General features: G+C 48.4%; 1 protein-coding gene across 1 annotated transcript; it reads left to right on the top strand.

Moving 5' to 3' along the window:
* Positions 1-6: 6 nt before the first annotated feature.
* On the top strand, positions 7-27,474 carry WIPI1 (WD repeat domain, phosphoinositide interacting 1). Its single transcript, XM_006912275.2, has 13 exons — positions 7-168; positions 4,065-4,147; positions 5,530-5,699; positions 8,218-8,314; positions 15,320-15,417; positions 16,103-16,195; positions 16,878-16,948; positions 17,612-17,719; positions 21,774-21,938; positions 22,693-22,800; positions 23,471-23,589; positions 24,027-24,127; positions 26,942-27,474. Exons 1-13 carry the CDS (start codon positions 89-91, stop codon positions 26,987-26,989), a joined length of 1,341 nt encoding a protein of 446 aa, XP_006912337.1. The 5' UTR covers positions 7-88; the 3' UTR covers positions 26,990-27,474.
* Positions 27,475-27,771: the final 297 nt, after the last annotated feature.

The raw sequence follows: 27,771 nt of genomic DNA on the forward strand, positions 1-27,771 counted from the left end.
TGGCCGCCCGCCGCAGAGCCGGCGCCAGCGGGCTGCTGAGGTGGCTGTCGCCGGCTCGGAGCTGCGGCTACCTCGGGTCGAGCCCCCCATGGAGGCCGAGGCCGCGGACGGCCCCCCGGGCGGGGTCGAGGGGGCGCTCAGCTGTTTCTCTTTCAACCAGGACTGCACGTAAGCCGCTGCGCCTGCCTTGTCGGGAGGTGGGGGACAGAAAGTTGTGACCAGGGGTGTTGTCCTGTAGGCAGCTTGTAGCGAGAGGCGCGGGCCTACACTCCAAGAGGGCCCCGGCGGGACGGCTGGGGTTGTCCCGGACTGGTTGGGGTCTTGGTAGCCGCCTCCTCATCCCTCCTCCTCCGCCAGCAGGGGGTTTGGGCACCCCCAACCTGCGTTGCGGGCGGACAGCCAGGAGGGGCTGGCCTAGGGCACAGGGAGAGCGTTACACAGGGGAGGGGGCTGAAGAAAGCTAAGGAATGTGAGGGGATTGAGGACAATGACCGAAGTAGGGGTCTGGGGAAGGAGGGGCAGAGGCCAAAACAAAGGAGACGGGAGGGAAGGGGCAAGTTGCAAGTAGACCCAAGGCGTGGTAGTTGGGGCCCAGGAAGATGGGAGTACAGGAAAAACTTTCCCATTTGTCCTTGAGCATCTCAACGTGGCATCTGGGCAGGGCCTCGGACAAAGAGGCAGCCTATCCCTGCGGCCAGGCCAGCCCCTGTCCCAGCCCCAGCGCTGGGCATCTGGCCTGCCCACTCTGGACGTCAGAAACCTTTCCATTCCTCTCGCTGTGTTTCCACATCGCCACTCAGCGAGGCCGGATCGCCTTCTCCCAGCCCACGAGCCCTTTCCCAGCCCCAGGCTGCCTTCTCCCAGGAGCACCAGCTCCACCCTGTTGCTTTTAGAGTGGGTTTTTAACGTTTCACCTTGATGTTCACATTTGGACTTTGGCCAGAGAGCTGAGAGTTACTAAACTGTCTTTCAGACATCTGGAGAATTCTATCCCTCAGAAGCAAACACCTTTTTCCTTCCCTCGTTCTCATAGAATTGTTACAAGCCAGCCATGGGGACTTTATGGAATAATCTCTTTGGAATGTGCACCCAGAGCATCAGGCAGGGATGACCTCTTCCCGGTTTCCCACTTCCTGCTGTACCAGTTTCTGTTGTGTCCCTTGTTTGGACTCAGCTTCAGACTTGTGCTTTGGCTGCCTGGGACTCGGCTATGCTAATATTGAACATTAAGTGGTATAACTAAGGCCATGGTGTACCATAAGCAACTCCGGCTTCTATTCCCCTTGTGTTTCTGTTTAAAAACACCCTATGGCAAACAATATGCCTTTGTTCAAAAAAAAAAGATGTGTAATCGGGTAATCTGGTCGCTGGACAGCTTGGTTAGATGTGTGACTTTCAAGCTTTCCTTGACCACAACCCACAATAAGAAATATATATTACAACATTATTCAATACCATATACATGTAATATCACTAAAAGGTGATTCATACAATGGTGTCTACCCTCATTATGTGTGATACCTTCTGGTATTTTCTTTTTCTTTTTAAACCCTTTTTTACTCCCCGAATTGTCTTTAGGATCCACTCACAGTTAAGACCCGCAGTTTACAAAAATGATAGTGTAGATAAAATTCTGAAGTTTTGTAAGAAACATTTTGCAAGAGAGGATGGCTGTTGAAATGCCTGGGTGTTTTCCTTCCCAACTGAGCTCAGGTTATGGAGGGGAGTTAGTCTGCTTATCAGTAGTAATTGTTGTAAATGCTGCTTTGTAGCATTGTTTATTAGATTATTTATAAGTGATGTTAATCTTTATTCTAGTTAAGTCCCAGTTCTCATAGCAATTGGATACGAATGTTATTTTCAAAACTGCAGGGTGCTTGGAGAGTTAATTTCCTTAGCCCTGCTGTCAGTTCTCTTTTCTTGGATGAAGGCTCTGCTGGACAGCTCTGTCTCACCTATAAATAAAAGTTTTTGTCACAGTCAGTTGTTTTGAGCCACAGAGGGTATGACACTGGGATTTAAAATAAGTCAAGCCCCTTACTGGTAACTTTAGGAGTATCAGTGTGTCTTTTTTTATAACTGTAGTCTGAATTTGAGATCGGTATTTCTGGAGAAGGTGAGTGAAGACAACTAACCATTACCAGTTTCCTATGCTCACAGTTCATGCTTGGCACCATGCTAGACACCAGTTATGTTTTCTCATTAGATTGGTGATACATATTTGTCCCAAGCCCTATCCCCATGAAGGTGATGAGACATTTTTTTTTCCTACAGAAAGGCATTATGAATAAAATAAGATTTTAGTCTGAGTTCCTTGATTCAGAGGCTTTCATAGCCATCGATTAATCATTTAAACCATAATAGTGATCACACTGCCATTTTCTCATCTATAACATTCTTCTGTTCCAGGCTTATGTTTGAAAATTATTTTAAATTTCCACATCTTTTGGTTAGTATTATGACTCTAGTTGTAACATTTTACATCCTTTCTTGCAAGCTTAAGAAATCTTGGTTTCCAACTAAATGCATCTATGTGAAAAAGTTTGTGTGGAAAAAAATTTAAAAGTAGTAAACGCTATAGAGTACATTTAAAAGTTTTAAGATGCTGCTGGCTTGCCTTTCCGGAAGCTCTTTGTCGTCATTGAGGCTGGAAGTCTGGATGCCACTGCTGCTCATATGCAAATATCTAACACAGCAGTGGAACCATGGGGCAGGCTGGAGAGCTGAGGAACAGGAGCATCTACCTTGCTGATTAAAAGTCAACTGTAGTCACCTATCCCTGTATCCCAGGGAAGAACAAATGTTGGGAGCAAAATTGTCCCAGGGACAATCATGTGACCTTCTCTTTTTTAGGCTAGTGAAACAAGAGCTGTGGCCATTCAGGCTTGCGGCAGTAAGCTGCTTATTTTAGTCTATGCTTCTCTGTGAAGAGCAAATCTCATCTTTTCAGATATTTGTTTTAAATGAAGAAGTTGGGCTAATTTTTAGGTCCACTTAGGACCACTTTAAGGTCCCTTTCAACTCGGACATCCCATTTTACCAGCGTGGAAGCGCTCAGGGTCAGCCTGCTATTCTGAGATTGCCCTGTGTCGGGTTCTGCTCACCACTCAGGCCTTGGAGGCAAAGCAGGGGAGCGAATTGGAAGGGGATTCCCAGCTGCTGAACAAAAAGGACTCATTTGCTTTCATCTTGAGGCCATGGAAACCTGGGTTCACACTCTGTGTGTATGGGTTGAAAGTGAAAAATTAAGAAAACAAGGTTTGTTTGTTTTTTTAGCCAACATTGTCCCAGATAAGCATTCAGCATTTGTTTTGTTTGTTAGTTGATGCTAACTTTGTGAGACCTAGTATAAAGCAGAGTCCTCAACCCTGGCTGTACATTAGAGTAATTGAACTAAACCAGACAAACAGAAAAATCCAATTAAATAAAAAGCTCAAGGGTGGGAGAGCAGGGGTAGACAGTCATCCATATATATATATATATATATATATACCAGGGCTAAGAGCTGCTGGTATCAAGTGTCCAGGATGTTTTCATGGAAAGTGATGAAAGAAAGCATCTATTAAATTTCTCCTACCATGCCTGCTAGGAACATGTATTTCCTTTTTAATCAAAGAAAAAAAGATCATCAAGAAATAAAAAATTATTTACCTCTTGGGAAAGTACTTCTCAAACAACCAGGAGACCCCTAATTTTGTTGGGGGTAGCACTATCATGAATATTCTTAAACATTTCATTTTTCCTATTTCTGCCCATTTAGGAAGGCACAGTCTCTGGCAGGTTTGACATTTCACTTGATGATAGGTCCCAGAAGTTAACAGGTCTCCTAACCATTCCACATTTTTGTGTGTAGCGGTCTTTGACCTTGTCTCTTTTACTGTACCTGCCCACCTGACAAAGTGTGCCTCACCAGGTAGAAAGTTATCAAATATGGAAGCACCCGCGGTTGTATGTTTATCTGTCCCCTATGAGGGTAGAGGGGAAAAGGGTGTTTGTCTTCAGGCAGATGTGTGGCTGGAACACAGTACCTGATGCCATTCCCAGGTTGTCATTGTCTCCCACAGATCCCTAGCAATTGGAACCAAAGCTGGTTATAAGCTGTTTTCTTTGAGTTCCGTGGAGCAACTGGACCAAGTCTATGGAAGCAGTAAGTGTGTGTGTGTGTGTGTGTGCGCGCGCGCGCGCGCGTGTGCATGCATGTGTGACCTCAGGAACACCAAATCCCCTCTCTAGACTTTAATCTGTGGTGTTTCTGAGCTTTCTGCGTTTCCCTCCCTTTAACCGACAAAGTTGAGTCAGGATTTTTCAGATTTAAATAGAAATCATTGTCTCCACTTGCTTGAAGAAACCATAGCAAAGCCCTTAGTGAGCTGTAGCAATAGCTTGGTAATGTTTTCTTTCTATATTAAGAAATCCTTTCTTCGAAACCACACCGTTGACACTTTCGTGTGCATATATACGCAGTCATCAGTTTTTACAGTTGTCAAGAGATCACTTGGGATTTTTTTTTTCCGGCCCTCAGACTGGCACTGTAGAATATTGGTAACATTCATTCAGTCATGGAAGTATTTTCTTTGTTTTAATAAAGCGATACTATGCCATTTGCACAGTCTGCATCAAAGATGTTGGAGTACTTCTAGTGAACATTTAAAAAATTCAGCTTAGAAAAGTGACTCTCTTATTTTCTCAGGTTAAGTGATAGCTTATGCCATCATAATAGTGAAGAATATACAATCTTTGGATTTCTTGGAAAGAAAGTGGATTGGTAAATTTTACACTGGGCTCCTAAATTATCTGTAAGACATTATATTCATTATGCCATTTTCACGGCTACTTGACTCTGTACCTGTCCTGCGTTGTTCCCTACCGGACTTGCCCGAGCACAAGAAAGGCTCACATGTGAAAAGAATGTCCTCAGAAAGACACCAAGGCCTGCTCCTATGGGCGCCCAGCAGGCTTACGAATTTACCTCCTTCCTGAGCACAGAAGCCCCTCCTGGTCATAACACGGGTGTCCAGATTGTTTTCAACGGGAAGAGGGATTCCAGAGAGGGCCAGGGAGCATAGCAAGATGCGGGGCACAGACTTAACTATGTTACTGTCCCCCATGGCAGCCCCGCTCTGAGCAACAAGAATTCCGAGAGCAGAGGCTCACGACAGAGTAGTCACTTCTTTGAAACCTCTCAGGGAGAAAGGGTAGATAGAAATTGTCTAAACCAACCAAGGATGTTTTCTGGAGCAAACAGTGGCACCCTGGGGCTCTGGAGAGGCAACTGCCACTAGAGACATAGCTTTGTGTTCTAGTCACTACTAGCATTTTCTTTGCCTCAGATATTGGAAAGGGCTTTGGAACTATCACATCTGGAAACCATTAGAGCTTCACCGTGGGGGGAATAACCATGCATCGCGAATGCGTGCCGAGGGAGGGCACCCGGTCAGGAGGACCTAGAGAAGGCCGGCTAGTTGGCCAGAGCCATGCTCAGTTCAGGGGAGGCTGGGGCCCCGTGACCTTGGTTGCCTTCCCTCTCAGATGAGATCCCAGACGTCTACATCGTGGAGCGCCTCTTCTCCAGCAGCCTGGTGGTGGTGGTCAGCCATACGAAGCCACGGCAGATGAACGTCTACCACTTTAAGAAGGGCACAGAGATCTGTAATTACAGCTACTCCAGCAATATCTTGTCCATAAGGCTGAACCGGCAGGTAAGTGGGTCCCTCCAGATTTCAAGGCTTCTGCTAATCGGAACCAAAGAAAAAGATGGATGCCTTTCAAGACGAATGTCTCTAAAGCAAGCATCAAATTCTAAAGCGGACGTTGGTACTCAGGCCTAGCATTTTGGGGCTGCAGGAAAGAGAGTCTGCTCCACGTGTTGCATTCAGTGCTGGGTCCTCCCAGGTCCTTCTGCCTCATGTTCTTTCTCGAACGTGGGCCACCGGCTAGGTGTACTGTCCCCTGGATGCAGGCTGCGTAGAATTCTGCCTCTGAAACTGTCCCCTGAGCTACTGCGGGGGCCCCTTAAGCCAGCGGAACGCCCCCGGTTTGGGTCTCAGATGGTGGCATTCATCACAGACTGGCCGTCGTGCCTCTCAGAACGAAGCGCCTGAGGAGATAGTGAGGTCCTCCTGGGTCAGACCTGATAACGGTCAGTAAAACCGCCCCTTCTCTTGCTTTCCCAGCAGGCCAGGGACTCAGTCTCATGCTTCCACTTTTCTTTCACCCAGCTAACCCTTGAAGATTTTTCTCGTAGTGTTTTCTTTGTCAAAGGAAGGACTATTCTTATCTCAAATACACAGTACATTCTCTTGAGAAATATCAGTTCTTGTTAAGTATCTGAGATATTAGCAGAGTTTCTGTTGAATTATTAGGTTTTTAAATCCTACGAGGGCAGGGACTGTATCCATTTTGTCACTATTATAAGACGTGGTAGAAAAGACAGCATGGGGTTAGAAAAATGCTCCGTAAATGTCTGTTTCCTGACTGCCCGTTACATAGACAGACAGATTCTCTATATGACCATGCAGCTCTGTCTGTTCAAGTAAATATTCCCAGGATGGCGAATGGCTTTGCATTCATTAAAGACAATGTTTTCTTCTGTCTTTGTACCTAAACTATTAAGTACTAATTCATTTTTTTTAAACAAATGAGACAAATAAGGTGCTTTCTTAAGTTTATGAGAAGGAAGAAGGGTGTTTCGCCGAGGCGATCGACTCTTTTGATTGAATATGCACTGAAGCCTGTATAAAGCCGTGTGGTAGGGAACAGCCTGAGAAGTAGAATATGGGGATAGTGAAGCAAAGCGGAGCATGAGTAAAGAAGAAAATAAATCCAGTTCTTGACAAGGGAGGGAAAGGCAGCTTGGAGATTTTGAACTTTCAGGCTTTCAAGCACAATTCTGGGCTCAAGTGCCCTCTCTAAGTTGGGAGAACATGACATGTCATTGCAGAACTTTGATCTTTGCATGTAGTAGAAAGCCAGCATGTGAAAATTAAGTGCCCTTTTTTTGGCACTTGATTGTGTTTTTAAGATTGTTTAGGTAGATGTCCTGTGCAAATCAGAGCCCTCAAGTAGTGTCTCTGGTATTTATTTGTCTAACTTCTCTCTCACTTGCTCTATGATATTTTCAGTGGGACAAGGAAGGGTTATTCAAGTGTCTGAGTCTGTTAACCTTTAGATGCCACATCTCACAATGTCACTAACACTCATTAACTTTAAGGTTCCCCGTCCCCACCTTCCAAAGGACAATGTACCTAGAGCTGCTCAGCTATTAATGGCCAAGCTAATCTGAACCCTTGCCTCTTGGGTGCTCCGACAGCTCAGCAAAATCAGAACCACTAGCCTCAAGGGAAGCTGAGTCTGGCGTGCGCAGGGCAAGGCGGCAGCTGCTCGGAGCAAGGGAAGCGCCGCTGCACCAAAATTCCTCCCCAACAGAGTCAGCACCCAGCATCTGCTCACCTGTACCGAGCGCTGCATCCTGTTCCTTTTCCCACGCAGCACGTGAACCCCGTGGCCTGTTTCTGCTCAGCGGAGAGCATGGCCATTGGGAAGGGGCTCCAAACTTGCCAAGTCCCGTTTGCAGAGGAAGAGCAGGGTCTCACCACATTGGGCAGGAGGACCCCCAGGGAGGGGAGCTCAGCAGGAGGGGAAGAGGGTGCAGGGGACACAGGATATGGGGACGAGGTGTTCACACAAGGGCTGAAGGGCTCCTGCATTCCCTTCAACCCGGCTGGAGAGAGTGCACAAAGGTGGGTCTGCAGGAGAGTTTAGTGGAACGAAGTCAAAGCTGACAAGCCACTGGCAAGAGTAAAACAAGACCGGGTGACAGAGAGGAAGCAGGAGGAGGACGTAGGAACACTGAGAGACAGCCTGTCTGATGGGAATAGGAACCCAAAAGCTTGCCCGAGATTATCCTAAATGGTAAAGCATGTCTCATCAGGAAGCATTCAGAAATCCCCATTCTAAGGAGAGGGAAAGTACAAAAAAAAAGAAAATTCCTGAAGGTCTTGTGTTTTCTGCTCCCGGGCAGGTGGATGGCGATGTATGTACCCATAGCTGCACACACGTGCAGGTACATAAACATAATCTTCAGCTTGAGCGTCCAGATTCTTCTTCCTTCAGGCTTAGAATCAAGTTAGGACTCACAAGAAATAGAAGTGGTTTCGGTCTGGTTGGCTGCTTTTCATGGAGCCAGCCTGGCGCACTGATGGGTCTGTGTGATTACAGAGGCTGCTGGTGTGCCTGGAGGAGTCCATCTACATCCACAACATTAAAGACATGAAACTGTTGAAGACCATCCTGGATATTCCTGCAAACCCTACAGGTGAGCTCCCCAAACCAGAGAGGGCCCCCTCGAACCTCTCGTCCAGGGGTTCCTTTCACGAGCTGCAGTATTTGTGCTTTATTTGAGTCTTAGTGGTGTTTACCTCGGGCTCATGTTGTAATGGCGGCGGGTTCAAGTTCATTAGGCTGCGTGGCCATCGATGCCACCCAAGAGAAATTCCTTTCATCTGGGACCCGTTCTCAACAAATGTGTCAAGGCATTTAAGGTAGACGCGTCAGAGATTTCACACACCTGCTATTGAAAGGTGTTTACCCCTAATTATTTTTTGTGGTTGTTCAGTACAGAGCAGGTGTAATCATTAGAAACAGGTTTGGACTTGGTGTGTTTGCATGACCAGGACCAAGACAAGCCGAGCCAAAAAGAATGTGTCTTGTTACTTTACAAAGAAATATCTACTGGGGTGACATGCTAGAATATGGGACTTGACAAAATTCCCGGAGTGGAGCGCTGTTGAATAAGTGACCCGTTTCAGAATGGGAACGGTTTAGATTTATTAGGTCGAAATAGCAGATGATGATGTTTTATGAATTCATTGAGCTAGAAGTAAATGAGAAAGAGGTCCTCTGTTGGCTGGCAGGGTCGGGGACTATCACACTAGAACGATTGGTGTACCTAACGATTCAGCTTTGTGTTTGTAAATTGTATTCCAGTTCAGTACCCTTAAATAACTGCTTCTGTTCACTCTAGTTTCCCAATATTTTGTCACTGAATTTCAAGATCTGTGTGGCCCAACCCAAGTCACCTAGATTCTTTAAGCCTCAGTTTCCTTGTCTGTAAAATAGGATAATAATGCCTATCTCCCAGGATCAGCTGAGAATTAATCGAGGTGGCGTTTGTGACAGTGACCCACTCATGGCCTGCCATGCAGTAACTACGCCCTCTGCCTCGCTTCCCCCTCTTCATCTCCCTTACATGGATGGCTGACTTCCGTGCTTAACACTTTCAGCTGTAACAAAATGACATTTTAAAAGAACAAAGCCATCAAGATGATTTTAAAGCATATTTCACAAAATGGAGGAGGGTAAATGAAGAAGCTAAGGGGGTAAGTGTTTTGTTTTAGGATTGAAAAGTTGAGCTAATCTAGAAGAGTGCTGACGACACACTGTGTCCCCGGTACCATGGTAGACACTGTCAGATGCAGGTACGGCAAGCGTGCCAGGAACCCCAAACCTAGCCGCACTATTCCCTGAGACCGCCTGCTCTGTGTTACAGAGCAGTGCAAGACACGTGCTCTGGCAGCCTTTGTGGGGGTGGGACCCAGGCATCAGGACCGGGGCTAGGGACAGTCATAAGGAAGCTGTGTTCCCTGATAGTGTCGGGGGGGGGCGGGGCGCGGGGGGCTGCGGGATCTGAGCAGAAGCCTGGAGGGTTGGGCCTGAACTAGACCTTGACAGATTTGGTCAGGGGACAGTCCCGGCCACTCCCACCCGCACACTCAGGCCAGGCAGCCACAGGCCTGCCCTCACGACAGGGCCCATTTCTCTTGCGAAAAGTGAAGTTTCTCTCCATCTATTCTTTTTAGCAAATACAGCTGTTCTTCTCAGGTCAGAAAACTCCTTGGTTACCTCGCTTTGTGCATTTTCAACAAGGAGAACAAAAAAAATTCAAAATGGGGTTGGTTGTGCTTTATGTTAAAGAGAATTATTATTTGTAAAGGGAATAATTGTTTTTTTCTCAAGGAAAATTTAGAAACAATGGGAGGTGTTTTCTCCATGTCAGAGAAACAAACAAGATTCAAGAATAGTTTCAGCCTTTCCTTCTGAAAGACTAGGACGTGTCTGATTACACTTTTGCTGTTCTTTGGAGAGAGAGCCCCAGATTTATTCAAATCCTGAAATTTATCGTTATCATCTCAGCTTCCACTGAGCTCCATTCCTACATCTGTAAAATGGAGATTATAATTCTTACCCCCAGAGTTACTACGGGGAGGGCTAACCGAAGGCACAGAGCAAGAGCCAAGGCACATCTCAGTTCACTCGGGTGGCCAGCTAGGCTCACTCACTACCAGCACAGCACCAGCCCGGAGGCAGCCTGACCCCGGCCGCCGTGGCACCACAGTGACAAGACGGGTTCCTGACTCAAGAACCATCAGTGGCTTCGAAATGTCAAAACCACGAATGTAAAATCGGGGGGCCAGGGGTCTCCTTTACCTGTCCTCATTCTCTAAGTTATTTCCCGAACCAAAATATAAGATGGAAACTCTTTGCTTTTATAAATCCTCAACGAGTGTACAGAGGAGACAGAATCACTTGTCCAGCTGGCTGGAGCACACAAATTCTGCATATATTTTGCCCTGGTGAACTACAGATAAATGACCTGTCCTGGGTGCCCCCGTCGCTTTGCACTCAGTATCTAAAGAGGCTGGAAATTTCCTTCCTCTCTGCCTGTGTTTGTATCATGCCCATTCCTGTTGTGTCAAAGATTGCTGGCTGCTTCCTCTAAAGAGTTTGGCCAGACGGGGCTCGAAGCTCATTTCCTGCCACCACAGGAGAGGGTGGAAATGTCCACACAGGTTCTGTCAACTGTGGGACTCAGGGGGACTCTAGGTGCCACAGGTCTCACAGCCTCACAGGGAGTAAGTATTGAGGGGGTGATCTACACCACACAGCGGGGTATGTCCCAGAACAAAGGAGTGGCTGATTGCGGGAGCTCTTTCTGAAAATGGCCATACAGGTGGGAGAATGGCTCTCCTTTGCAGTCGCTTAGCACATTTGCAAGCACAGAGATTTCTTTCCTTTCTGTTTTTGAAAATTAGAAAGCATATTTTGAGACTTTAATCACCCCAGAGGGAACTGCATTTTACAGATCACCATTAACTTGCTTTAAGTTTGACATGTCATACTATAAATACCACAGTGACAATAACTTGGGATCCTAGGACTCCTTTCTAATCTAGCTAATGCTGCCACTGGTTCTTGAATTGATAGCAGGCCCTTCTTTTCCAGCTGCAGAAGAATTACAGCCAAACAATTTCAGTGAAATGATAGCTGACAGTGATTTATGAAAATGTGTATCAAGTCTAAAGTCCAAAAGCCACATCGAAACCCAGTTCCTACACAGAAAAAAGACGAGAAGGAAACAGGCTCAAATATTGAGAATAGTGGAAAACCTCTAGTTTTTTAGAATCTTCATATTTTTTCTTTCTTCATATTTTCTGGGTTCTGCAAATTTTTTATACTTTCGCTTTTCTATTATAAAATTTTTATCAAAGAAAAGACGCCCTTCCTAAAAAAAAAAAAAAAGGCTTTGTGTGACACCTGTGACAGAGACAGAAGACCAGGAGAATGATATCTAAGCCTGAAACAAAGTTTTCATGCTTTCCTTGGGACTTCACGAGAAATAAAGATTCTTTGCTGTTTGGATTCATCTGAGAACTGGACCCTTGAAAATCGAAGGAACTCAGATGTCTCTGGGGACCTTCATTAAGTCTGCGAGGGTCCGTGTGCAGGATTCCTTGGCTCAATTCACATGGGTTGGCAGAAGTGCAAGCCCAGAGGCGAAGCTGTCAAGAAAGTGCTGAGGTAGCACAGTATACCTGTTCCTTTCCTGCTAGAATCCAGGATCATCTCATTCTCCGCTGGGAATAACAGAAAGTTCTATGTTAGCTGAAGAAGTTGAAGCCCTTCTTCCTGTCTGGGATATTTACATTTTACCATAAAACTCCGAAGGGCACCATATACCTGTTAGAATACTTTATCAAAAAGAGAATAACAGGTGTTGGTGAGGGTGTGGATTAAAGGGACGCCTCACACACTGCTGGTGGGAATGTGAGCTGGTGCAGCCACTATGGAAGACAGCATGGAGGTGCCTCAAAAAATTAAAAAAAGAACTGCCTTATGACCCAGCAATCCCACTTCTGGGTATTTATCCTAAGGAAATGAAATCACTCTCCCAGAGAAATAGCTGCACCCCCATGTTCACTGCAGCATTAGTTATAAGTCAAGACATGGAAACAACCTAAATGTCCAACAACGGATGAATGGATAGAGAAAATGTGGTCTATGTGTACAAAGGGCTATTATGCAGCCATACGAAGAATGAAATCCTGCCATTTGAGACTGCATGGATGGATCTCGAGGGCATTACGCTAAGCGAAATAAGTCAGAGGACAGATATCACAAATACCATATGATCTCATTTATATATAGAATTAAAAAGAAATGAGCTCATAGATACAAAGAACAGGTTGGCAGTTGCCAGAGCTGGCGCAGGGTGTGGGCAGAATGGGTAGAGGGAATCAAAAGGTTCAAACTTCCAGTTATAAAATAAATGTCACGTGACCGTAATATATACAGCATGATGACTATAGCTAATAACACTGTATTGCATATTTGAAAGTTGCTAAGAGATTAGATCTTAAAAGTTCTAATCACGAGAAAAAAGATATAGCTAAATATGGTGAAGGATGTTAACTAGACTTATTGTGATGATCAGTTTGCAATATATACAAATATTTAATCATTACATCGTATATATGAAACTAATATGTCATTTGTCAGTTATACTTCAATTAAAAAAAAATTCTGAAGGGCAACTGGAAGTATGCGTCCAAGCCTTCCCTGCCACAAGGATGGACCCCCCATATCTCTGATAGAGAAGTGAACGAACACTTGGCATCTTGGAATGTTAAAACTGGAAAGAACCCGAAATCACCAGAGCCCCTTATTTCACGGAAGAGAAACAAGCCTGCAAAGGCCACAAATAATCAGCCAGAGTTATACAGTACAGGGTCTAAAACCCCATGTCCTCAGTCTGTTTCTGCCAGATAGATATTTTTAAAACATGGCCTTTTTGTCTCTAGCAGCTTTGAGATGTAATTCACATGCCATATGACTCACCCATTTAAAGTGCACAATTCATCAGCTTTCGGTGTATCACACAGTTGTGTGACCGTCACCACAATCAATTTTAGAACAATTTTAGAACACACCCTCCCCCCCCAAAAAGACCCATACCTCTTAGCCATCACCGCCTGGGCCCCCAACCTTAGGCAACCCTAATCTCTTTATGTCTTCATAGATTTATCTACTCTGGACACTCTATATTAGTAGAATCACATAATATATGGCTTTCTTTCACTTTGTATAACATTTTCAAGTTCATCCATGTCATAGGATACATCCGTACTTCACTTCTCTTTGTTGTCTAAGAATGCTGCATTGTAAGGATATACCACATTTTATCTCTCCGTTCATCCGCTGGTAGACCTTCAGCTATTTACAGTTCTTCGCTTTTACGAATAATGTTGCTATGAATATTTATATACAAGTTTTTTAATGACTATATGTCTTAATTTCTCTTGGGTATACACCTACAAGTGGAATTTTTGGGTTATGTGGTAACTCTGTGTTTAACTTTTTGAGGAACTACCAGGCTGTTTGCCAAAGCACCGCCCCATGTCACAGTCCCGGGCGCAGTGTACGAGGGTTCCAATTATCTGCCCTTTTGGTAATAGCCGTCCTGGTGAGTGTGAAGTGGTATCTCATTGTGGTTTTGATTAACTCTGCTTTTCAAAAACACATGTGCTCAGAAGCCCTCAGTTCTTGCCCACTCCGGTCCTACAGTTTCCACATAAATCACCTCTTCTCTGCTAAGCGCCCCTAAGGGCACCCCCCAGGCAAGCCAACCTGCTCTCCTGATTGTCTTCCCACCCCAGTTTCACAAGACCAGAATGCCTTCTGCCTGCCTGGCCGTTCCTGAAATTATATTTGCATTGCAAAGAACCCAGACGAAATGGGGATCTGGGTCGCAGAGCAAAACTGGGAAGACATGAGTGGTCTCTTCTAAGGCCAGGACCAAGAGTGACCTTGTCTAGGCAAGAGGGTTGCAGGGTGCCACAGCACACGGGGAAGGGTACCAGGCTCAGCCACGTTGCTCCCACAGTTCTGTGTGGCAGGCAGGTGATAAGAGCACAGCCCTGGCCGTGTCCTCGGCAAAGCCAGAGCAGGAGGTAGAATCTCGGTTCCAGTTCTCAGTGTTTGATTGTTTTTCCTCTTCTCTTCCTCCCAGCAGATTAGGCAGGGCACCTTGTAGCCTGATCTAAAGTTTTTCTTACCCTTTCATAAGAAACCCATTTAACAGGCTAACTTGTAACAAAGATGTCAGTCACCTTTTTTATTTAGAAAGATGTCTCTCTTGGCTAATCTCACAGTTCTTCTTCTGGTAATGCTTTTGGTTTTGGTAATTCCTTGAACTCACTTCTATCATGTACACCTCTATTCATCTAAACCATTTTTGTGAAAATCCTTTACTCGAATGCTATTAGGACCGTCCCCTTGAGCCCCCTTGTAAATAAAAACGGCTTGTGTTGTTTGATGCTTCGATTGGCTGTTTCCTCGTCCAGGATACTGTCAAAGCGTCTCAAGTCCAAAGTGTCCTCTTCCTTTAGTGTGTTTCAGTGGCAGACACACCGTCTTAACGGCACGTGCAGCCCTCAAAAGAGCTTCCGTCTCTGGAAACGCTGATCTCCCTCCTCCAGCCAGGGCATTCGGCTCAGAAATGAGTGATTCTAAACAGGTTCTTTCCCTCGCCGTCTCCCATCTCCAGCCTGGAATGAATGGCTGCCTGTACCTAACCGCCTGTGAAAGGGCTGGCACGTTCTGCCCTTTCACGATAGGCAGTCTTATCTCAGCTACGAGGAAATTCTCTCGTAGGCCTGGAGCGTAATGGAGTCAGAAGAGAAGTTGATGTGGTTTCAGAGCCCTGGGGTAAAATGTGGAGAAGAGCATCTTCAGTATTCTAAATTCTGGTTGCTTAGCTGCGGGGATAGAGCGGGAATGGCCAGTGTCAGATCGGGAGGTCTTCTCCTATGGATTTACTTTATTGGAGTGCTTTGATGAGAAGTATCAACTGGAAGTAAGCGCCTGCAAAGCCGTTCCCCATCACCAGTAGGTGGCGCTGCAGTCGCACTGTTTCCAGGTGCCCTTTCCAGGCACGCTGTCTCCCTGGACGCCGGCTTTTCACCTGCTGTTTGTTCCCTGCCAGGTCTGTGTGCCCTCTCTATCAACCATTCCAATTCTTACGTGGCCTATCCCGGGAGCCTGACTACAGGCGAGATTGTGCTTTACGATGGACACTCCCTGGTAAGTTGACAGTGACGTGGGCCGGCCCAGCCCACCTGCTTGGCTCTGTGGTCAGTGGCAGGTGATGAGCAGGCCCTGTCACAGTGGGATGGGTGCATGGGCGGAAGCAACACAGGGGAGTGTGTTCTGGCCTCGGCAGGTGGGTGTGGAGGAGAAGGTAGTGATGTTCGCCCTCATGCCATCAGCAGTATGGCTAGGGGCAGCATGCCAGGCCCAGGCAGACATCTGCAGCGTCGTGGAAACCGAAACCACCTGCCAGCGGTGGCCTGTTGTCAGGTTGCAGGTGTCATGCTGCAGTGTGTCACGGCCTGTGACAACGTGCATCTCTCACATTTCCTGTCCTCTGCTCTCCAAGCTTCACAGAGCAGGACAGGATTGCTGCAGGAAGCCCCCTAAATAGGGACATAAGGAGGCCCATGGCAACGACATCACCCCTCATGGGACACAGCTGGTTGTCCATCTCTCCGAGGGCAGGAAAGGGATAGAAACAGAGTGGCCCTTGACGCAAAATCTGGATGCAGCAGAAAATAATGCACAGCTTTTATGTAAAGAGTCTGCCGGAAATGCTGGACAGAGAGCAGGAGCCTGGCAAGTGAGGCAGAGTGTCTCGGAAGAGGAAGTAGGAGGCAAAATCCATCTTCCTTCTTCTCTGGCATCAATATCCATATTTCCTTTCCACCAACAGAAAACAGTCTGCACTATTGCTGCCCATGAGGGGACACTGGCCGCCATCACCTTCAACGCCTCGGGCACCAAACTGGCAAGCGCTTCTGAAAAAGTGAGTGTACCCCACATCCTCACGGGCTCGCCTTCTGCCCGGAGTCTGCTGGATGGCTCCCGCGGTACCGGGGATCTGACGGAACGAGTCTGGTGACACGAGGACTGACTGGTGTCTGGGACCGCTCAGAATTCATTTCAGAGGGAGAATTTCTGCCCTCCCCACGTCGTGATCTATTGATGCGTTTATTAATTCAATGGCTCGAAGGCCCGTGCTATGCAACATACAAGGAACTTGGCACAAAAACTTGCAGCCCTGTTAAATGTGCATGCACGTCATCATAGATGCAGATAGATGCTGCCTTCCATTAACTTAGTATAAACAAAATGCTTTGCTATCAGGAGAGATCATTCGCTTCTGACTAAAGTAATCAGGGAATGCGATCCAGTTGAATGTCAAATGCCATGAGAAACAGGTCTATTTTGACAGGCACAGACTGACTCTTCTAGGAAGCCAGGGCAGTGTGAGCCTTGGGCTAGGCTGGGAGGGAAAATGAAAACAGACACGTTCTGAGAATTGCTTATATGGCACATGTACAAACCGAAAAGCTTCCACGTTCCACACTTAGAGCTTCCTCTTCAGAGACAGATGTTCAAAACCGATAAAACAAGCTCCTCTCTAAAGGGGCACGTCTGTGAACAGCCATCGCTGGTCTGAAACGTCCACCTGCTTTCTCTTCCAGGGCACGGTCATCCGGGTATTCTCTGCACCCGAAGGGCAAAAGCTCTACGAGTTTCGGAGAGGGATGAAAAGGTCTGTGCCCACTGTGAAACGCACTGTAAAGTTTCCACAGAGGTTCTGCCCTGTGTGGCCAGCAGCCAGCTAGGGGGAGGCCGGGGCGCGGCTCCATGCTGTCCCCCCTGGGCCCTGGAGGAGGCAGAACTGTACTTTCCCAGGTAACTGACTTAGAGGCCCGCTTAGCGCTTGGTACACCTGCGAGTGTAGACACCGTGTCAACACGGCAGTTCAGCCGCGAGGCGTACTTCCTAAGTCTTCACCAAGGTGGTGCGTGTGTATTTGCAAAGCCATGAGAGTCCTCTTCGATGTGTCTGTGGGTGGCCGGCAAAGGAGAAATGACAGAGCAAGGGAGTTACAACCCAAAAGTAATTTCTGATTCCCTTCCATGGGGGAGAAAAAGCGTGATGCCTGGGATCCTGTTGGCTGTGGGGTTTGCAGCTGGAAAACTTCTCAGATGAGAGGAAGGAGCAGTGACTTGTTTCAGTCTGAGACCCCGACCCTTTACGAATCTTTTCAACGCAGATTTCTAAACATGAATGGCACAATGTTGAAGGGTTTTTAGAATACCTAAACTCTTCAGGATGCATATAGTTTTCTCATAAAGCTGATATCTGAGCTATCATGCAATAACCCTCATTTTTCCTGGCTCACTAGCCCGTACGTTGCTCTCTATTCTAGGTATGTGACAATCAGCTCACTAGTTTTCAGTATGGACTCACAGTTCCTCTGTGCCTCCAGCAACACCGAGACGGTGCACATCTTCAAGCTGGAACACCTCACCAACAGGTAAGTACAGCGCCCCGGAAGAGGCAGAACTGTACTTTCTCAGGTGACTGACTTCGAGGCCCTGTTCACTCCGCGCTAGTGACCACCGCCAGCATAAGCCACTTCTTCCTTGTTTGCATGCCATAACCTTGGTTTTGCCCCTTATTTCTTCACCAAAGTGGCGTGAAAGTGGCGTGTGTTGGTTTGCAAAGCCTTGGCGATGTAATGCATGGAAGCACAAAGCCTGGGGCAGGTAATTTAATCTTCCTGTACTTAGCTATAAAATAATCTACACATCTTGTGCTTGTCGTGAGGATTAAATGAATTCCTTGACCTGAAGCATTTAGTGTAATGCCTGACACACAGTAAACACTAGGAAGTGTTAGCCAGTGCGGCTATACATGTACTACTGTATTACACACCTTCAGTGCCCAGGAGTGTGCCTGGGGCAGGAGTGGGGTGAAGGTTGGCAGTATAAAGCATGTGCTTGATTGCAGCCAGTGCTGTGTGTATAGTTTCCTATGGTTGCTGTGATGAATCACCACAAACCTAATGGCTTAAAATAGCAAGCACGCATTATCTCACAGTTTCATAGGTCTGTATTTGAGGATGGCTGAGTTCCCTACTCGGCGTCTCACAAGGCAGAGATGCCAGTGTCGGCGGGCTGCTTTGGCCTCAGGAGCGTGGAGCTTTCCTCCAAACTCATGCCTGTTGTCGGCAAGAATTCAGATCCTTGCAGTTGTGGCAGCGAGGTCCCCGCTCCCTTGCTGGCTCTCAGCTGCGAGGCCGCCCGCATCGCTTCTCACGCAGCCTTCAAACCCGCAGTGTCGCGTCGATTCCTTCTCGTGCGTCGGAGTTTTCTGACTGTTCCTTCCACCTTCCTTTCCTGCCAGCAGACGGAGAAAGCGCTCTGCTTTTAAGGGCTCACTTAGCTCACGCCCACCCGGATAATCTCCCCACCTACAGTCATCTAGGCCATATGACAACACAGTCACTGCTGTCCCATCACTCTCACATATTTCAAGGGCCAGGGCATGGAATCTTGGGACGCCATGCGTGATGGTCCCACTTAGTTCACAGTGCTAAGTACCTGCTACAGGTGTGTCCACTCCCGGAGCTCATTTATACGGCCAAGCGGTGAAGCAGCGAAGAATTCTCCTCCCGCCCAGCCGTCGTCCATGGCTGCGTCACCTTACTCAGCCCTCCTCCCAAGGTCAAGATCCTGTTTCCAGTAGCACAGTAGATGCCTCACACCTTCCTCAGGGGACTTCAGACATCTCGTGTCTCCTGACACTTCTCTTTAGTGTCATTATAGGAAATTGAAGCATGACATTGTAGTGATTAGCTCAGTGACACTCAGAAAGCAGGTGGCAGAGTCAGTGATAACTACACTTGTGACGAGGGAACACTTCGTCGTGTATAAAGCATTCTCACACACTTCCCGCCTTGGTCCCCACAATTCTCCTAGAAGGCAGGCAGGGTAGGACTTTCCTGAGGGAACAGATTCAGAGAGCGTCCGTGTCTTGCTCAAAGCCACCTGTGTCTCCAAACCCGGGGCCACATGTGTGCCACATTTCACACCCCTGCCAGGCTTCTGGAGCTGCTCCAGAGGGGACACACGGAGACTTCTTGAATAAACGTCCCAAGTACAGAGGCCTATGCTGCATTTCACAGTTATACCAAGAGACTCGTCTTCTGTGACTGAAAGAAATTCTTCTCGTAATGTGGGAGAACTTTCACGAAAAACAAAATACTCTTTCCATCTAATTGGTGTGATGCGGTGCCAGCCTCGGTTATGTGTGTATTAGTGTGTCTGTGTGACTCCATCCAAGGGTGCAGCAACAAGTCACTGCGCCGTGAATTCTTCAGCCCTGGTTCTGACTTCCCTCTGCAGGCTGGTGTGGCACCCCTGCTCTGGGAACCTTGTCCCCTCTTTGTGTCTGAAACACTAGGGGCTGCTCTCTTCTCGGTCCTCCGACTTCCTGGACCCAGTGAATGTCCCCCCGTTTATGCGTATCCCAAAGCCCATGGTTTGCCCTGCAGTTCTTCTTACTCTGCAGGTTTTTTGCAAAGATGACGTCTATACTCTGGACTTTTCTGTCACTTCTTAAACAGCTTCTAAAACTTAAGCTCTGAGCTCTTCTGGGGGTTTAATCCACCATCTGTTGTAGCAGGCCAGAGCACGGCTGAAATACCCTTCAGTCCCAAGGCCCGTGACTGAGTGACCCCCTGACCGCTGCTCTAGTCACGTCTTTGTCTGAGGTCATTACTTGTGCTTAAGACAGGAAACTGCCGTTTGAACTCACTTCCCTCTGCAGGTCCTCCTGTTTCTGTCGGCGATGTCAGGTAGCCAGGGACAAAACCTAGCCGTTCTTGACTGTCCCCGCAGCCATCCATGAAGGGTTAACACGGCCTGTGTGACATGGCGCTCATGTGCCTGCTCAGTCCCATTTCTCTGCCACTGTCCTTAACCGAGTCCTTAACATCTCTGGTCTGGTCCCCTTCTTGATGCTTCTGTTTCATCTCGCGCCTTCTAGTCTCTTCTTTTCAGTCCATCCCGTATCATCTTAATGGACTGATCTGAAATGCTCCTTTGAATGCGACCCGCCATCCTCAGACACCTTCACTCCCCTGCGTCCGTGGGGACAGTCCCGCCTCCGCCAGCCCGGCCTTCAGGGCTCTGTTCGGTGCTCCTCGTCGGCTGCTGCCGCCTTCCTGCCTCTCACAGACCAGCACGGTGCGACCCCCGGAGGTACCACTCTGCGTCCGCAGCTGAAGCACCCTCGTCCTGCTCCCATGCCACCCACCCCACCCCACCCCACCCCGGGCTTTTGGTCAGACCTGCCTGCAGAGCCCAGCCAGAGACCAGCATCCCCAGAACCTCTTCAGTCACACCAGCCGCAGAGACACCATCTTGTAAAACAGCATTTGCCACGTGCCAAGCGCTGTGCTCGGTCCTCTGCGTACGTCACCTCTTTAGTTGTCACAGCTGGGTGACCACGATTGTCCTTGTTTTCCAAATAAGGAAATTGGGAACTGATGGTGACGGAGCTTTATGCCCTCTCCCTCCGCTGTGGTCCTGGAGTGGCTGCTGCCTGTGGCACCTGACAGTAACTGCTCGTGTTTTCTCTTTTTCTCCCCGGGCCGTGTCTCTACCCTGAGCGCAGGGCCTGGACACTGCACCTGTCTAACTCCCCGCCCTGGGCACGGAGCTCCAGGGAACAGCACAGGCATGTGTCGTGACTCACAGAGCACAGAGCACAGAGCCAGAGCAGGGCCTGGCACTCCGGGTGGGAACGTGCAGGCCCCGGGGTTCATCCAAAGATCATCCAGCCGCTCGATAACCGAGTAAGAAATAAACCCCAGAGCTCCTGAGCCGCGGCGTGTGTTCCCTGCCAGGATCTGGTCCCGAAGATAAGCAGCCTCTCAGCAGGTGCTCCTGGGAGCATGCGTGTCCCCGCCCAGTCCCCAGGTCTGCCACCAACAGTCACCCCTTTGGTTGGCGGAGGCCCTAGGACAAGTTCGGTGACTGCAGGGGTCATGCTGATCCCTTTGAATTATCTCCACCATTGGGGACGGCTGGGTCCCTGGGTGCCCCAGGGCTGTAATCAAACACCACCCAGGCGTCTTGCCCTGGGGCTTTGCTTCCCACTCAGTCTGGCCTGGAGGCCTTTGCTCTGAGATCAGTCTGTTCCTCCCTGAATGCAGGACAGGCTCGAGCGCTTATTTCCTAGAGTCGGGATATCGAGTCCATCTCATTCTCCACCCTAGGCCCCTTTTACACGTGTAGATATCAGACTTGTCATCAGATCCAACTTTTTTAATGTAGGAAAGCGGTAACACTGCGAACCTCTTAACAGCTTTGCAATGGCCGTTCTGAAGGACAAACAAGCCCTCACTGCCCTTTCGGGATGGCCGTGTCCCGAGTCATCCTGGGTGGGCAGAACATTATGCTAAGGCACAGCTTCTTCCTGTTGCGGTGAGTGCCGCTCGTAACGTCTGGGTGCGTAGCTTGCTGGATGGATGCCGGTGCCTGCAGCTCCGTCTCACCCTCACCCGTGCCTTGCTCCCCTAGCCGACCAGAAGAGCCTTCGACCTGGAGCGGCTACATGGGAAAAATGTTCATGGCTGCCTCCAACTACCTCCCCACGCAGGTGTCAGGCATGATGAATCAGGACAGGGCCTTTGCCACCGGGCGTTTGAGTTTCTCCGGACTGAGGAACATCTGCACCCTCTCGACGTACGTATGGCACCACTCACGCTCAACACTGTTAACAAATGAATCTCCCCAGAGCACAAACTCCCCCAAACACGTGCCAGGAGAAAAAGAAAAGAGTAGATGGCCAAGAGGAAGGATGAGCAAAATCCAAACCCTGCCGACTCCCGTCTGAGGGTCACATGCCTTCTCAGAGCCCTCTGGGCGGGCACCTGGGAGCCGGCAGGGGACTTTTCACCTCCCATTACGATGACACTGTCTTGAATACAATTCTCGTTTTTATGTAATTACGTCAAAAGGCTCTAGTTCCAGTGTCTCGGTTCAGACATCTATGGGATGGACAGATGTCTTATCTAAGTTTAAAGGAGCTAAACATTTTTAAACTTTCATGCCACTAGTCAGCAAAGATGGTGAGCCAGTTTTCCACTGTTTTTCCTTTTTGTCCCCGTTAAAGGCAGAGACACACATAAAATAGAGACAACATCCTATTCAGGTAAGCTGATGTGTTCGTTGGCAGCGGCTTTTCATGGCGTATTTTTAGCATGTACACATGTCATTGTGTCTCTTCCACACAATTTTCAAAGACAAAAATGAACTCTCAAGTTGGATCACTAGGTCAGAATGCAAAGAAATAGCCAGAAACCCAGAATCTTGGGTTTGCTGATGGCAGGAGGAAAAGTTGGTGACAGCCAGGGTGAGTGAGGCTTTGTCATTTGAAGCTGGCCCGTGATCCAGTTTGTTGTAATCACGGCACATGTCTGTTTCACTTGACTCTCAGGATCCAGAAGTTGCCGAGGCTGTTAGTTGCATCATCTGATGGACACCTTTACATCTACAATTTGGACCCTCAGGACGGAGGAGAGTGTGTCTTAATCAAGACCCACAGGTAAAGATACCAGCTTTCAAAAGCGCAGCCTTTCAAGACCCATTGGGTAGAACTGTCACTTGGCCAAGAACAAGGACATGCTTCAGTGCTCTTGCTTCTCTTTCTTCTGCGCTGGCATTTTCGGTGGCAGGCCTCCAGCGGGCACCTGCTTCGTGCTGGGCTCCACGTCAGGCGCCCTCACCGTGCCGTGCGCTTCTGGGGAAGGGCCAGGGTGAATAAAACTCAAAACAGGATGTCTTCCTGCCTGGCCTTCCTCCTCTCACATAACGGGTGCTCAAATATATTTACCGAATCGAGTTAAAAAGTTCTCTGGACTTCTGTGACCAAGCGCAGGATGACTTCTTCCTGCTGTGGACAGGACACCATGAGCTGCCATCGCCCACTCACCCGTGGAGCATCCCCTGCGAGCATGTCCTCGAGTCCTTGCCTGAGTGTGCAGGGAGAGCAAAGCGCCAGTCTCTGTCAAATACAAAAGAAAGGGGTCATCGTGAAGTTGCGCGGTTGATCCTGGCAGTGTGAGGCCACTGCATTCACTCTGACCCAGTGGGATGCCGATAGGTCTATGCTGAAAACAAGTGGCCAAGCATGATTTTCCCATTGCTCTTCCCTTCGGGGGGGTCCTGGATACGTGACGATCTCATTTCTCTTTCCCCTTAATTGCTGTAATTAGGTTGCTTGGCTCAGGAACAACAGAAGAGAATAAAGAAAACGACCTCAGACCTCCATTACCTCAGTCTTATGCAGCAACTGTAGCCAGACCAAGCACGTCTGCTGCCTCCACGGTGCCAGGTGAGCGGATGCGGGGGAACGTGTCTGTCAGCGACCCTCTGTCCCTTCACTGTTGCCTGGGGACAGGGCACTCTCCCGGAGCCATTTATTCCCTCCCAGCTGAGGCCACGGGAATGGCCTGCGCGCCTGGCCAGCACGGCTCCACAGGCTGCCGGCAGCATTTAACTTAACTGTTTGTCGCTGAGAATTTGCAGACAGGTGGAAAGTTCTAGGCACCTGGGTGGAAGGTGGGTTAGAGCAGCCCGCCTGACTTTGAGGCCGAGAAACCACAAATGGTGGGATCTGGACCCGCCTGAAGCACAGTTTCTCCAGAAGGAAAGCCAGGGTCGCCCCCATGCTTTCCCTGGGGCCTCCCTCTCTCCTCGGTCCTGCCCCCCCGGGGTCATGGCACGCAGCAGCCAGGGTGGCTCCTCTCACGCCTCATCCTTGGCTTCCAGGTTATTCTGAGGACGGCGGGGCGCTCCGAGGAGAGGTCATTCCTGAACACGAGTTTGCGACGGGACCAGTGTGTCTTGACGATGAGAATGAATTCCCCCCTGTGAGCATTCGGAACCCCTAAGACAGCGGCCCCGTCCATATGCTTAAAGGGAAAGCTTCACCTCTTGCAGGAGGCGAAGTCGCCTTCCCATTACCTGCGTCTGTAACAGCTAATCCTCTCTAACGTTCAGAAAGCCATAGGATGTTACCGTGCTGTGCGCCGCAGGGCCTACAGGCCAGCCATGAGGTGTCGCGCTCAAGCGGACGGCATCCGCGTAACCGGGTACTAATCCAGGGAGTCCCTGCGGCCTGGCTGCCTTCCAGCCTGGACCCCCTGACTTTGCTTCCTTCGCACTAGCTCTGCTGCTCGTAAGGCAGGACCTCTTGCCTGTGTAAACTTTTATTCCCACGAGGCTCCTGTCTGCAGAACGCTGCCATCCTGGGGCTGGAGGTGATTAACAGGGCCAGGCCGCTGGGAGCCAGACCCTCACCGCCTCTGGCTCTGATGGGGCAGACCCCAGCCCCCGCAGCAGCTACGGGCACGCGTTAATCAGCAGCTGTGTGGAGAGCTCGCCCAGGCACCTCCCGCTGGGTTTCCCAGCACCCGCTTCTGCTGTCTGGCAGCGAGGGCCCCCGGGGTCAGCTGGCTGGGCGCTAGGCGTGGCTTCTTCCAGCATCCCTGACTGAAAGGAAGGTTCTCTCCCTGGGTGGCTGCCGAAGCCTCCTTAGCTTCTCATTTTTCAAGCTTCCACCTAGGGCAACTTGTAGACCCCGCTCGTGAGCTTCATGTAGAGAACAGCCCAGATAGTCAACCTGGAGTCATTCGGAGACAGAAGCAGTGTCTGGGCTGAGACTTGGCAAGTCAGTCGAGTGACCCTCCCAGAAGCAGAGACAAGTAGCCATTTGAGAATGGCTTCGATGCCTGTCAGGTCTTGGTGTGCAATGTTTTCTCCTGATCACTATTTTGTGTCAGTTGAGATTCCGTTTGCAAAAGGATGGAGTGCGGGTCTGGCTTCTTTCTTGCAGACATCCTAGGACAATCTAGTGAGCACAGTCAGCTACAAGAGGGGGCTATTGTGGGGCCCTTCGTGCATGGCTGGAGGGCCATGTTTGTGAGTTCCCTTATAAAGGCTCTATGCATTATGGCTTGATTTACATTCTGACTTTTAATAGGCAGATCGCCAAACACATTGCCAATGAGTGAAGTTTATATTTGAGGGATGGGAAGCAGTAACTCTTAAAAATACTAACTGTAAGTTTAAAAACATCTGTTGGCTGGTGGCTTCCCGATAAAACAGTCATTTTGCCTTTGGGTTCTAATACCCCAACTAGCGGTAAAGGGAGTTTTTCTGTCCCCCAAAAGTTACCTGAAGTTGCATTTTCCAGGAACCAGAGCAAGTCAGATGCAGTTGGGGATAAAAGTGACTGTCCTACTCCATCAGGGTTCAGGGCACTCACTCATTGGGTTCCATTTCAGTAATTTTGGTAAAAGCCTGTGACTGTTATAAAAGATTATTAGATTCTTAAGTATACTCGGAGTAGAACCTATAACCTTTTATATTTACAGAATCTGAGTACTTCAGATATTGGCATTCAGGTGGTCCCTTGCCAAAGAAAACCTGTATAAAATAATAGGTACACTGTCTAGAACATTTGTTTGGAGTTAAAAAAAAAAAAAATGGAGAGACTTAAAAACTAGTGCTAAAACTTGTTGCAACCCCTTCGCCTGTGCACTGCCAGGAAGCTGGGTATGAGCCACTTGTCCTGTCTCCCTCTTAAGGACCAAATGAGTGAAGGTTGGTTTAAATTACATCTGGGATTTTTATTTACGTACGGGGAAAGCTACCTGCCAGCGAGAGTACTGATCGCTGAACGAGGCGCCCTACAACAGTTGTTAGACCCTAGCAGGCACTGGGCGGCTTGTGTGCAGAGCCGGTGGTAGGCATCACAGAGGCCATCAGACCCCGGCCCTGCCCTTGAGCCTGCAGGCAGACGGTGAGGAGAGGGCCTTGCTCCTGTGAGATACTGACAAGGTCGCAGGCAGGTTCACTGTCCCACTGCACACAGGTCAGAGGAATGAGTGCTGCTGGGATGTTCTCTCAGCGTGGAGCCCTTACTGGCAATAATATTCAACTGGAGATGCCAGACAACTTCCTCTGTTTGTATTCTTCTATGCCTATTAGTCATATTTGTCCAGAATTCTCATCTCTACCCACATTCCTTAAAAGCTTTCGGGACTGTGAAAGGGTCTTGCAGTCTCGGCTCGGTTAAAATCCCTTCTCCTGTAGACGTGAACGTGAGCTTGCCTGGATGATCTCACGAGGGGCTTTGCCTTAACATGGGTCATCACCAGTGGTCTTTTTAAATATACTGACACTTACCTGGGTATGATCACTCTTCTCTCCTTGGGAATTTACTTTGTTCCAAGAACAATGAAGGAAAAGAGAATCGATCACTTCCTGTACTTTAGAAAGATATGCGGTATACGGGAGGGTAGGCAACTTTTGTTTCAGAGACAAGCTACCCTTTCCGAGTCTGCATGTTTTCTGACACTAGTCTTACTTTTCTGAGCAGGAGTAAGGAGACTGGGGCCAAGGGTAGTTACTGACTTTTTAACAGTGATGTAGCAGTCTGTGTTTACAAGATGAGCCTTTAAAAGAAAAATACACGTATACATATTTTATATATAGTCAGCATCTCCTGAAACTGTGCCAAACTTGTCTACACCTAAATAAATAAGATGCGTGAATTTTCTGTGGCCGCGTGTGCCCAGCCTCCCCGTGCCGACCCCGCATGGGCACAGGTCTGTTGATAATGCAGCCTGCCTACAGCACTTCCTGGAAAGAGTAAGGCCATTCTGTTTTGATTTCGGTAGATAATCTTGTGCCGTGGAAGTCAGAAGGGCAAAACGAAGCAGTCATGATGAGACGCGCACTTCAGAAATCAGGACACCCCCTATCAGGTGGTTTTGGAGAAAACGAGGAAGGTGGAAGAATGGCGTGCGATTGTGGGCGCAGAATGGGGGGCAGGAGTGCCGGGTGCCACCCGCTTAAGCCACAGGACGCGCGGCTCACTGCTCACCAAGCCCTGCTCAGCCCTGGCTGCCGGTGGGTGCAGGAGGCACTGTACGCACATCCTGCCACTTAAAATATATCACAGCCATAGTGTCAATGCTAACTAACCATATTGGTCTATAACCGAAATTTTATATTAAAAAGGGCATCCTTTTTAAATGTATGCTGTGTAAAAATGTACCTATAGAGAAATCTCTTCAAATTGTTTTCTTGTATAATACATACATATAGAGACTATTTTAGCCAGGCAAAGTATTTTTGCAGTGATTGGAATAAATCATTTATTACCGTTGAGTGCCATTTAGGACACTAATAATAAAATCATGGCAATGCATTTTTGAGGCTCTAAAAATTTATTCATGGTTTTAGGAAATAGAAAGAACTCCTAAAATCTCTAAACTTCACCTTTAAAAGGGTGTGAGGGTGGCAGGTAGGGCCGTGGGCTTATCTGCGGGCTCTTCTGCTCAGAGACCCAGAAAAAACATCTGACTTTGTCTAGTCTATGTCCTTCCTACTCAAGGCGACCCCCAGAGGTGTTCTAGAAGTGGAGGACCCCTGACCTACTGCGTCAGAATCTGCACTTTCACCAGATGGCAAGAGGTTTATGTGTATTAAAGGTGGAAAAGCCATG

This window comes from Pteropus alecto, unplaced genomic scaffold (genome assembly GCF_000325575.1).
Source record: "Pteropus alecto unplaced genomic scaffold, ASM32557v1 scaffold134, whole genome shotgun sequence".
Taxonomy (NCBI): domain Eukaryota; kingdom Metazoa; phylum Chordata; class Mammalia; order Chiroptera; family Pteropodidae; genus Pteropus; species Pteropus alecto.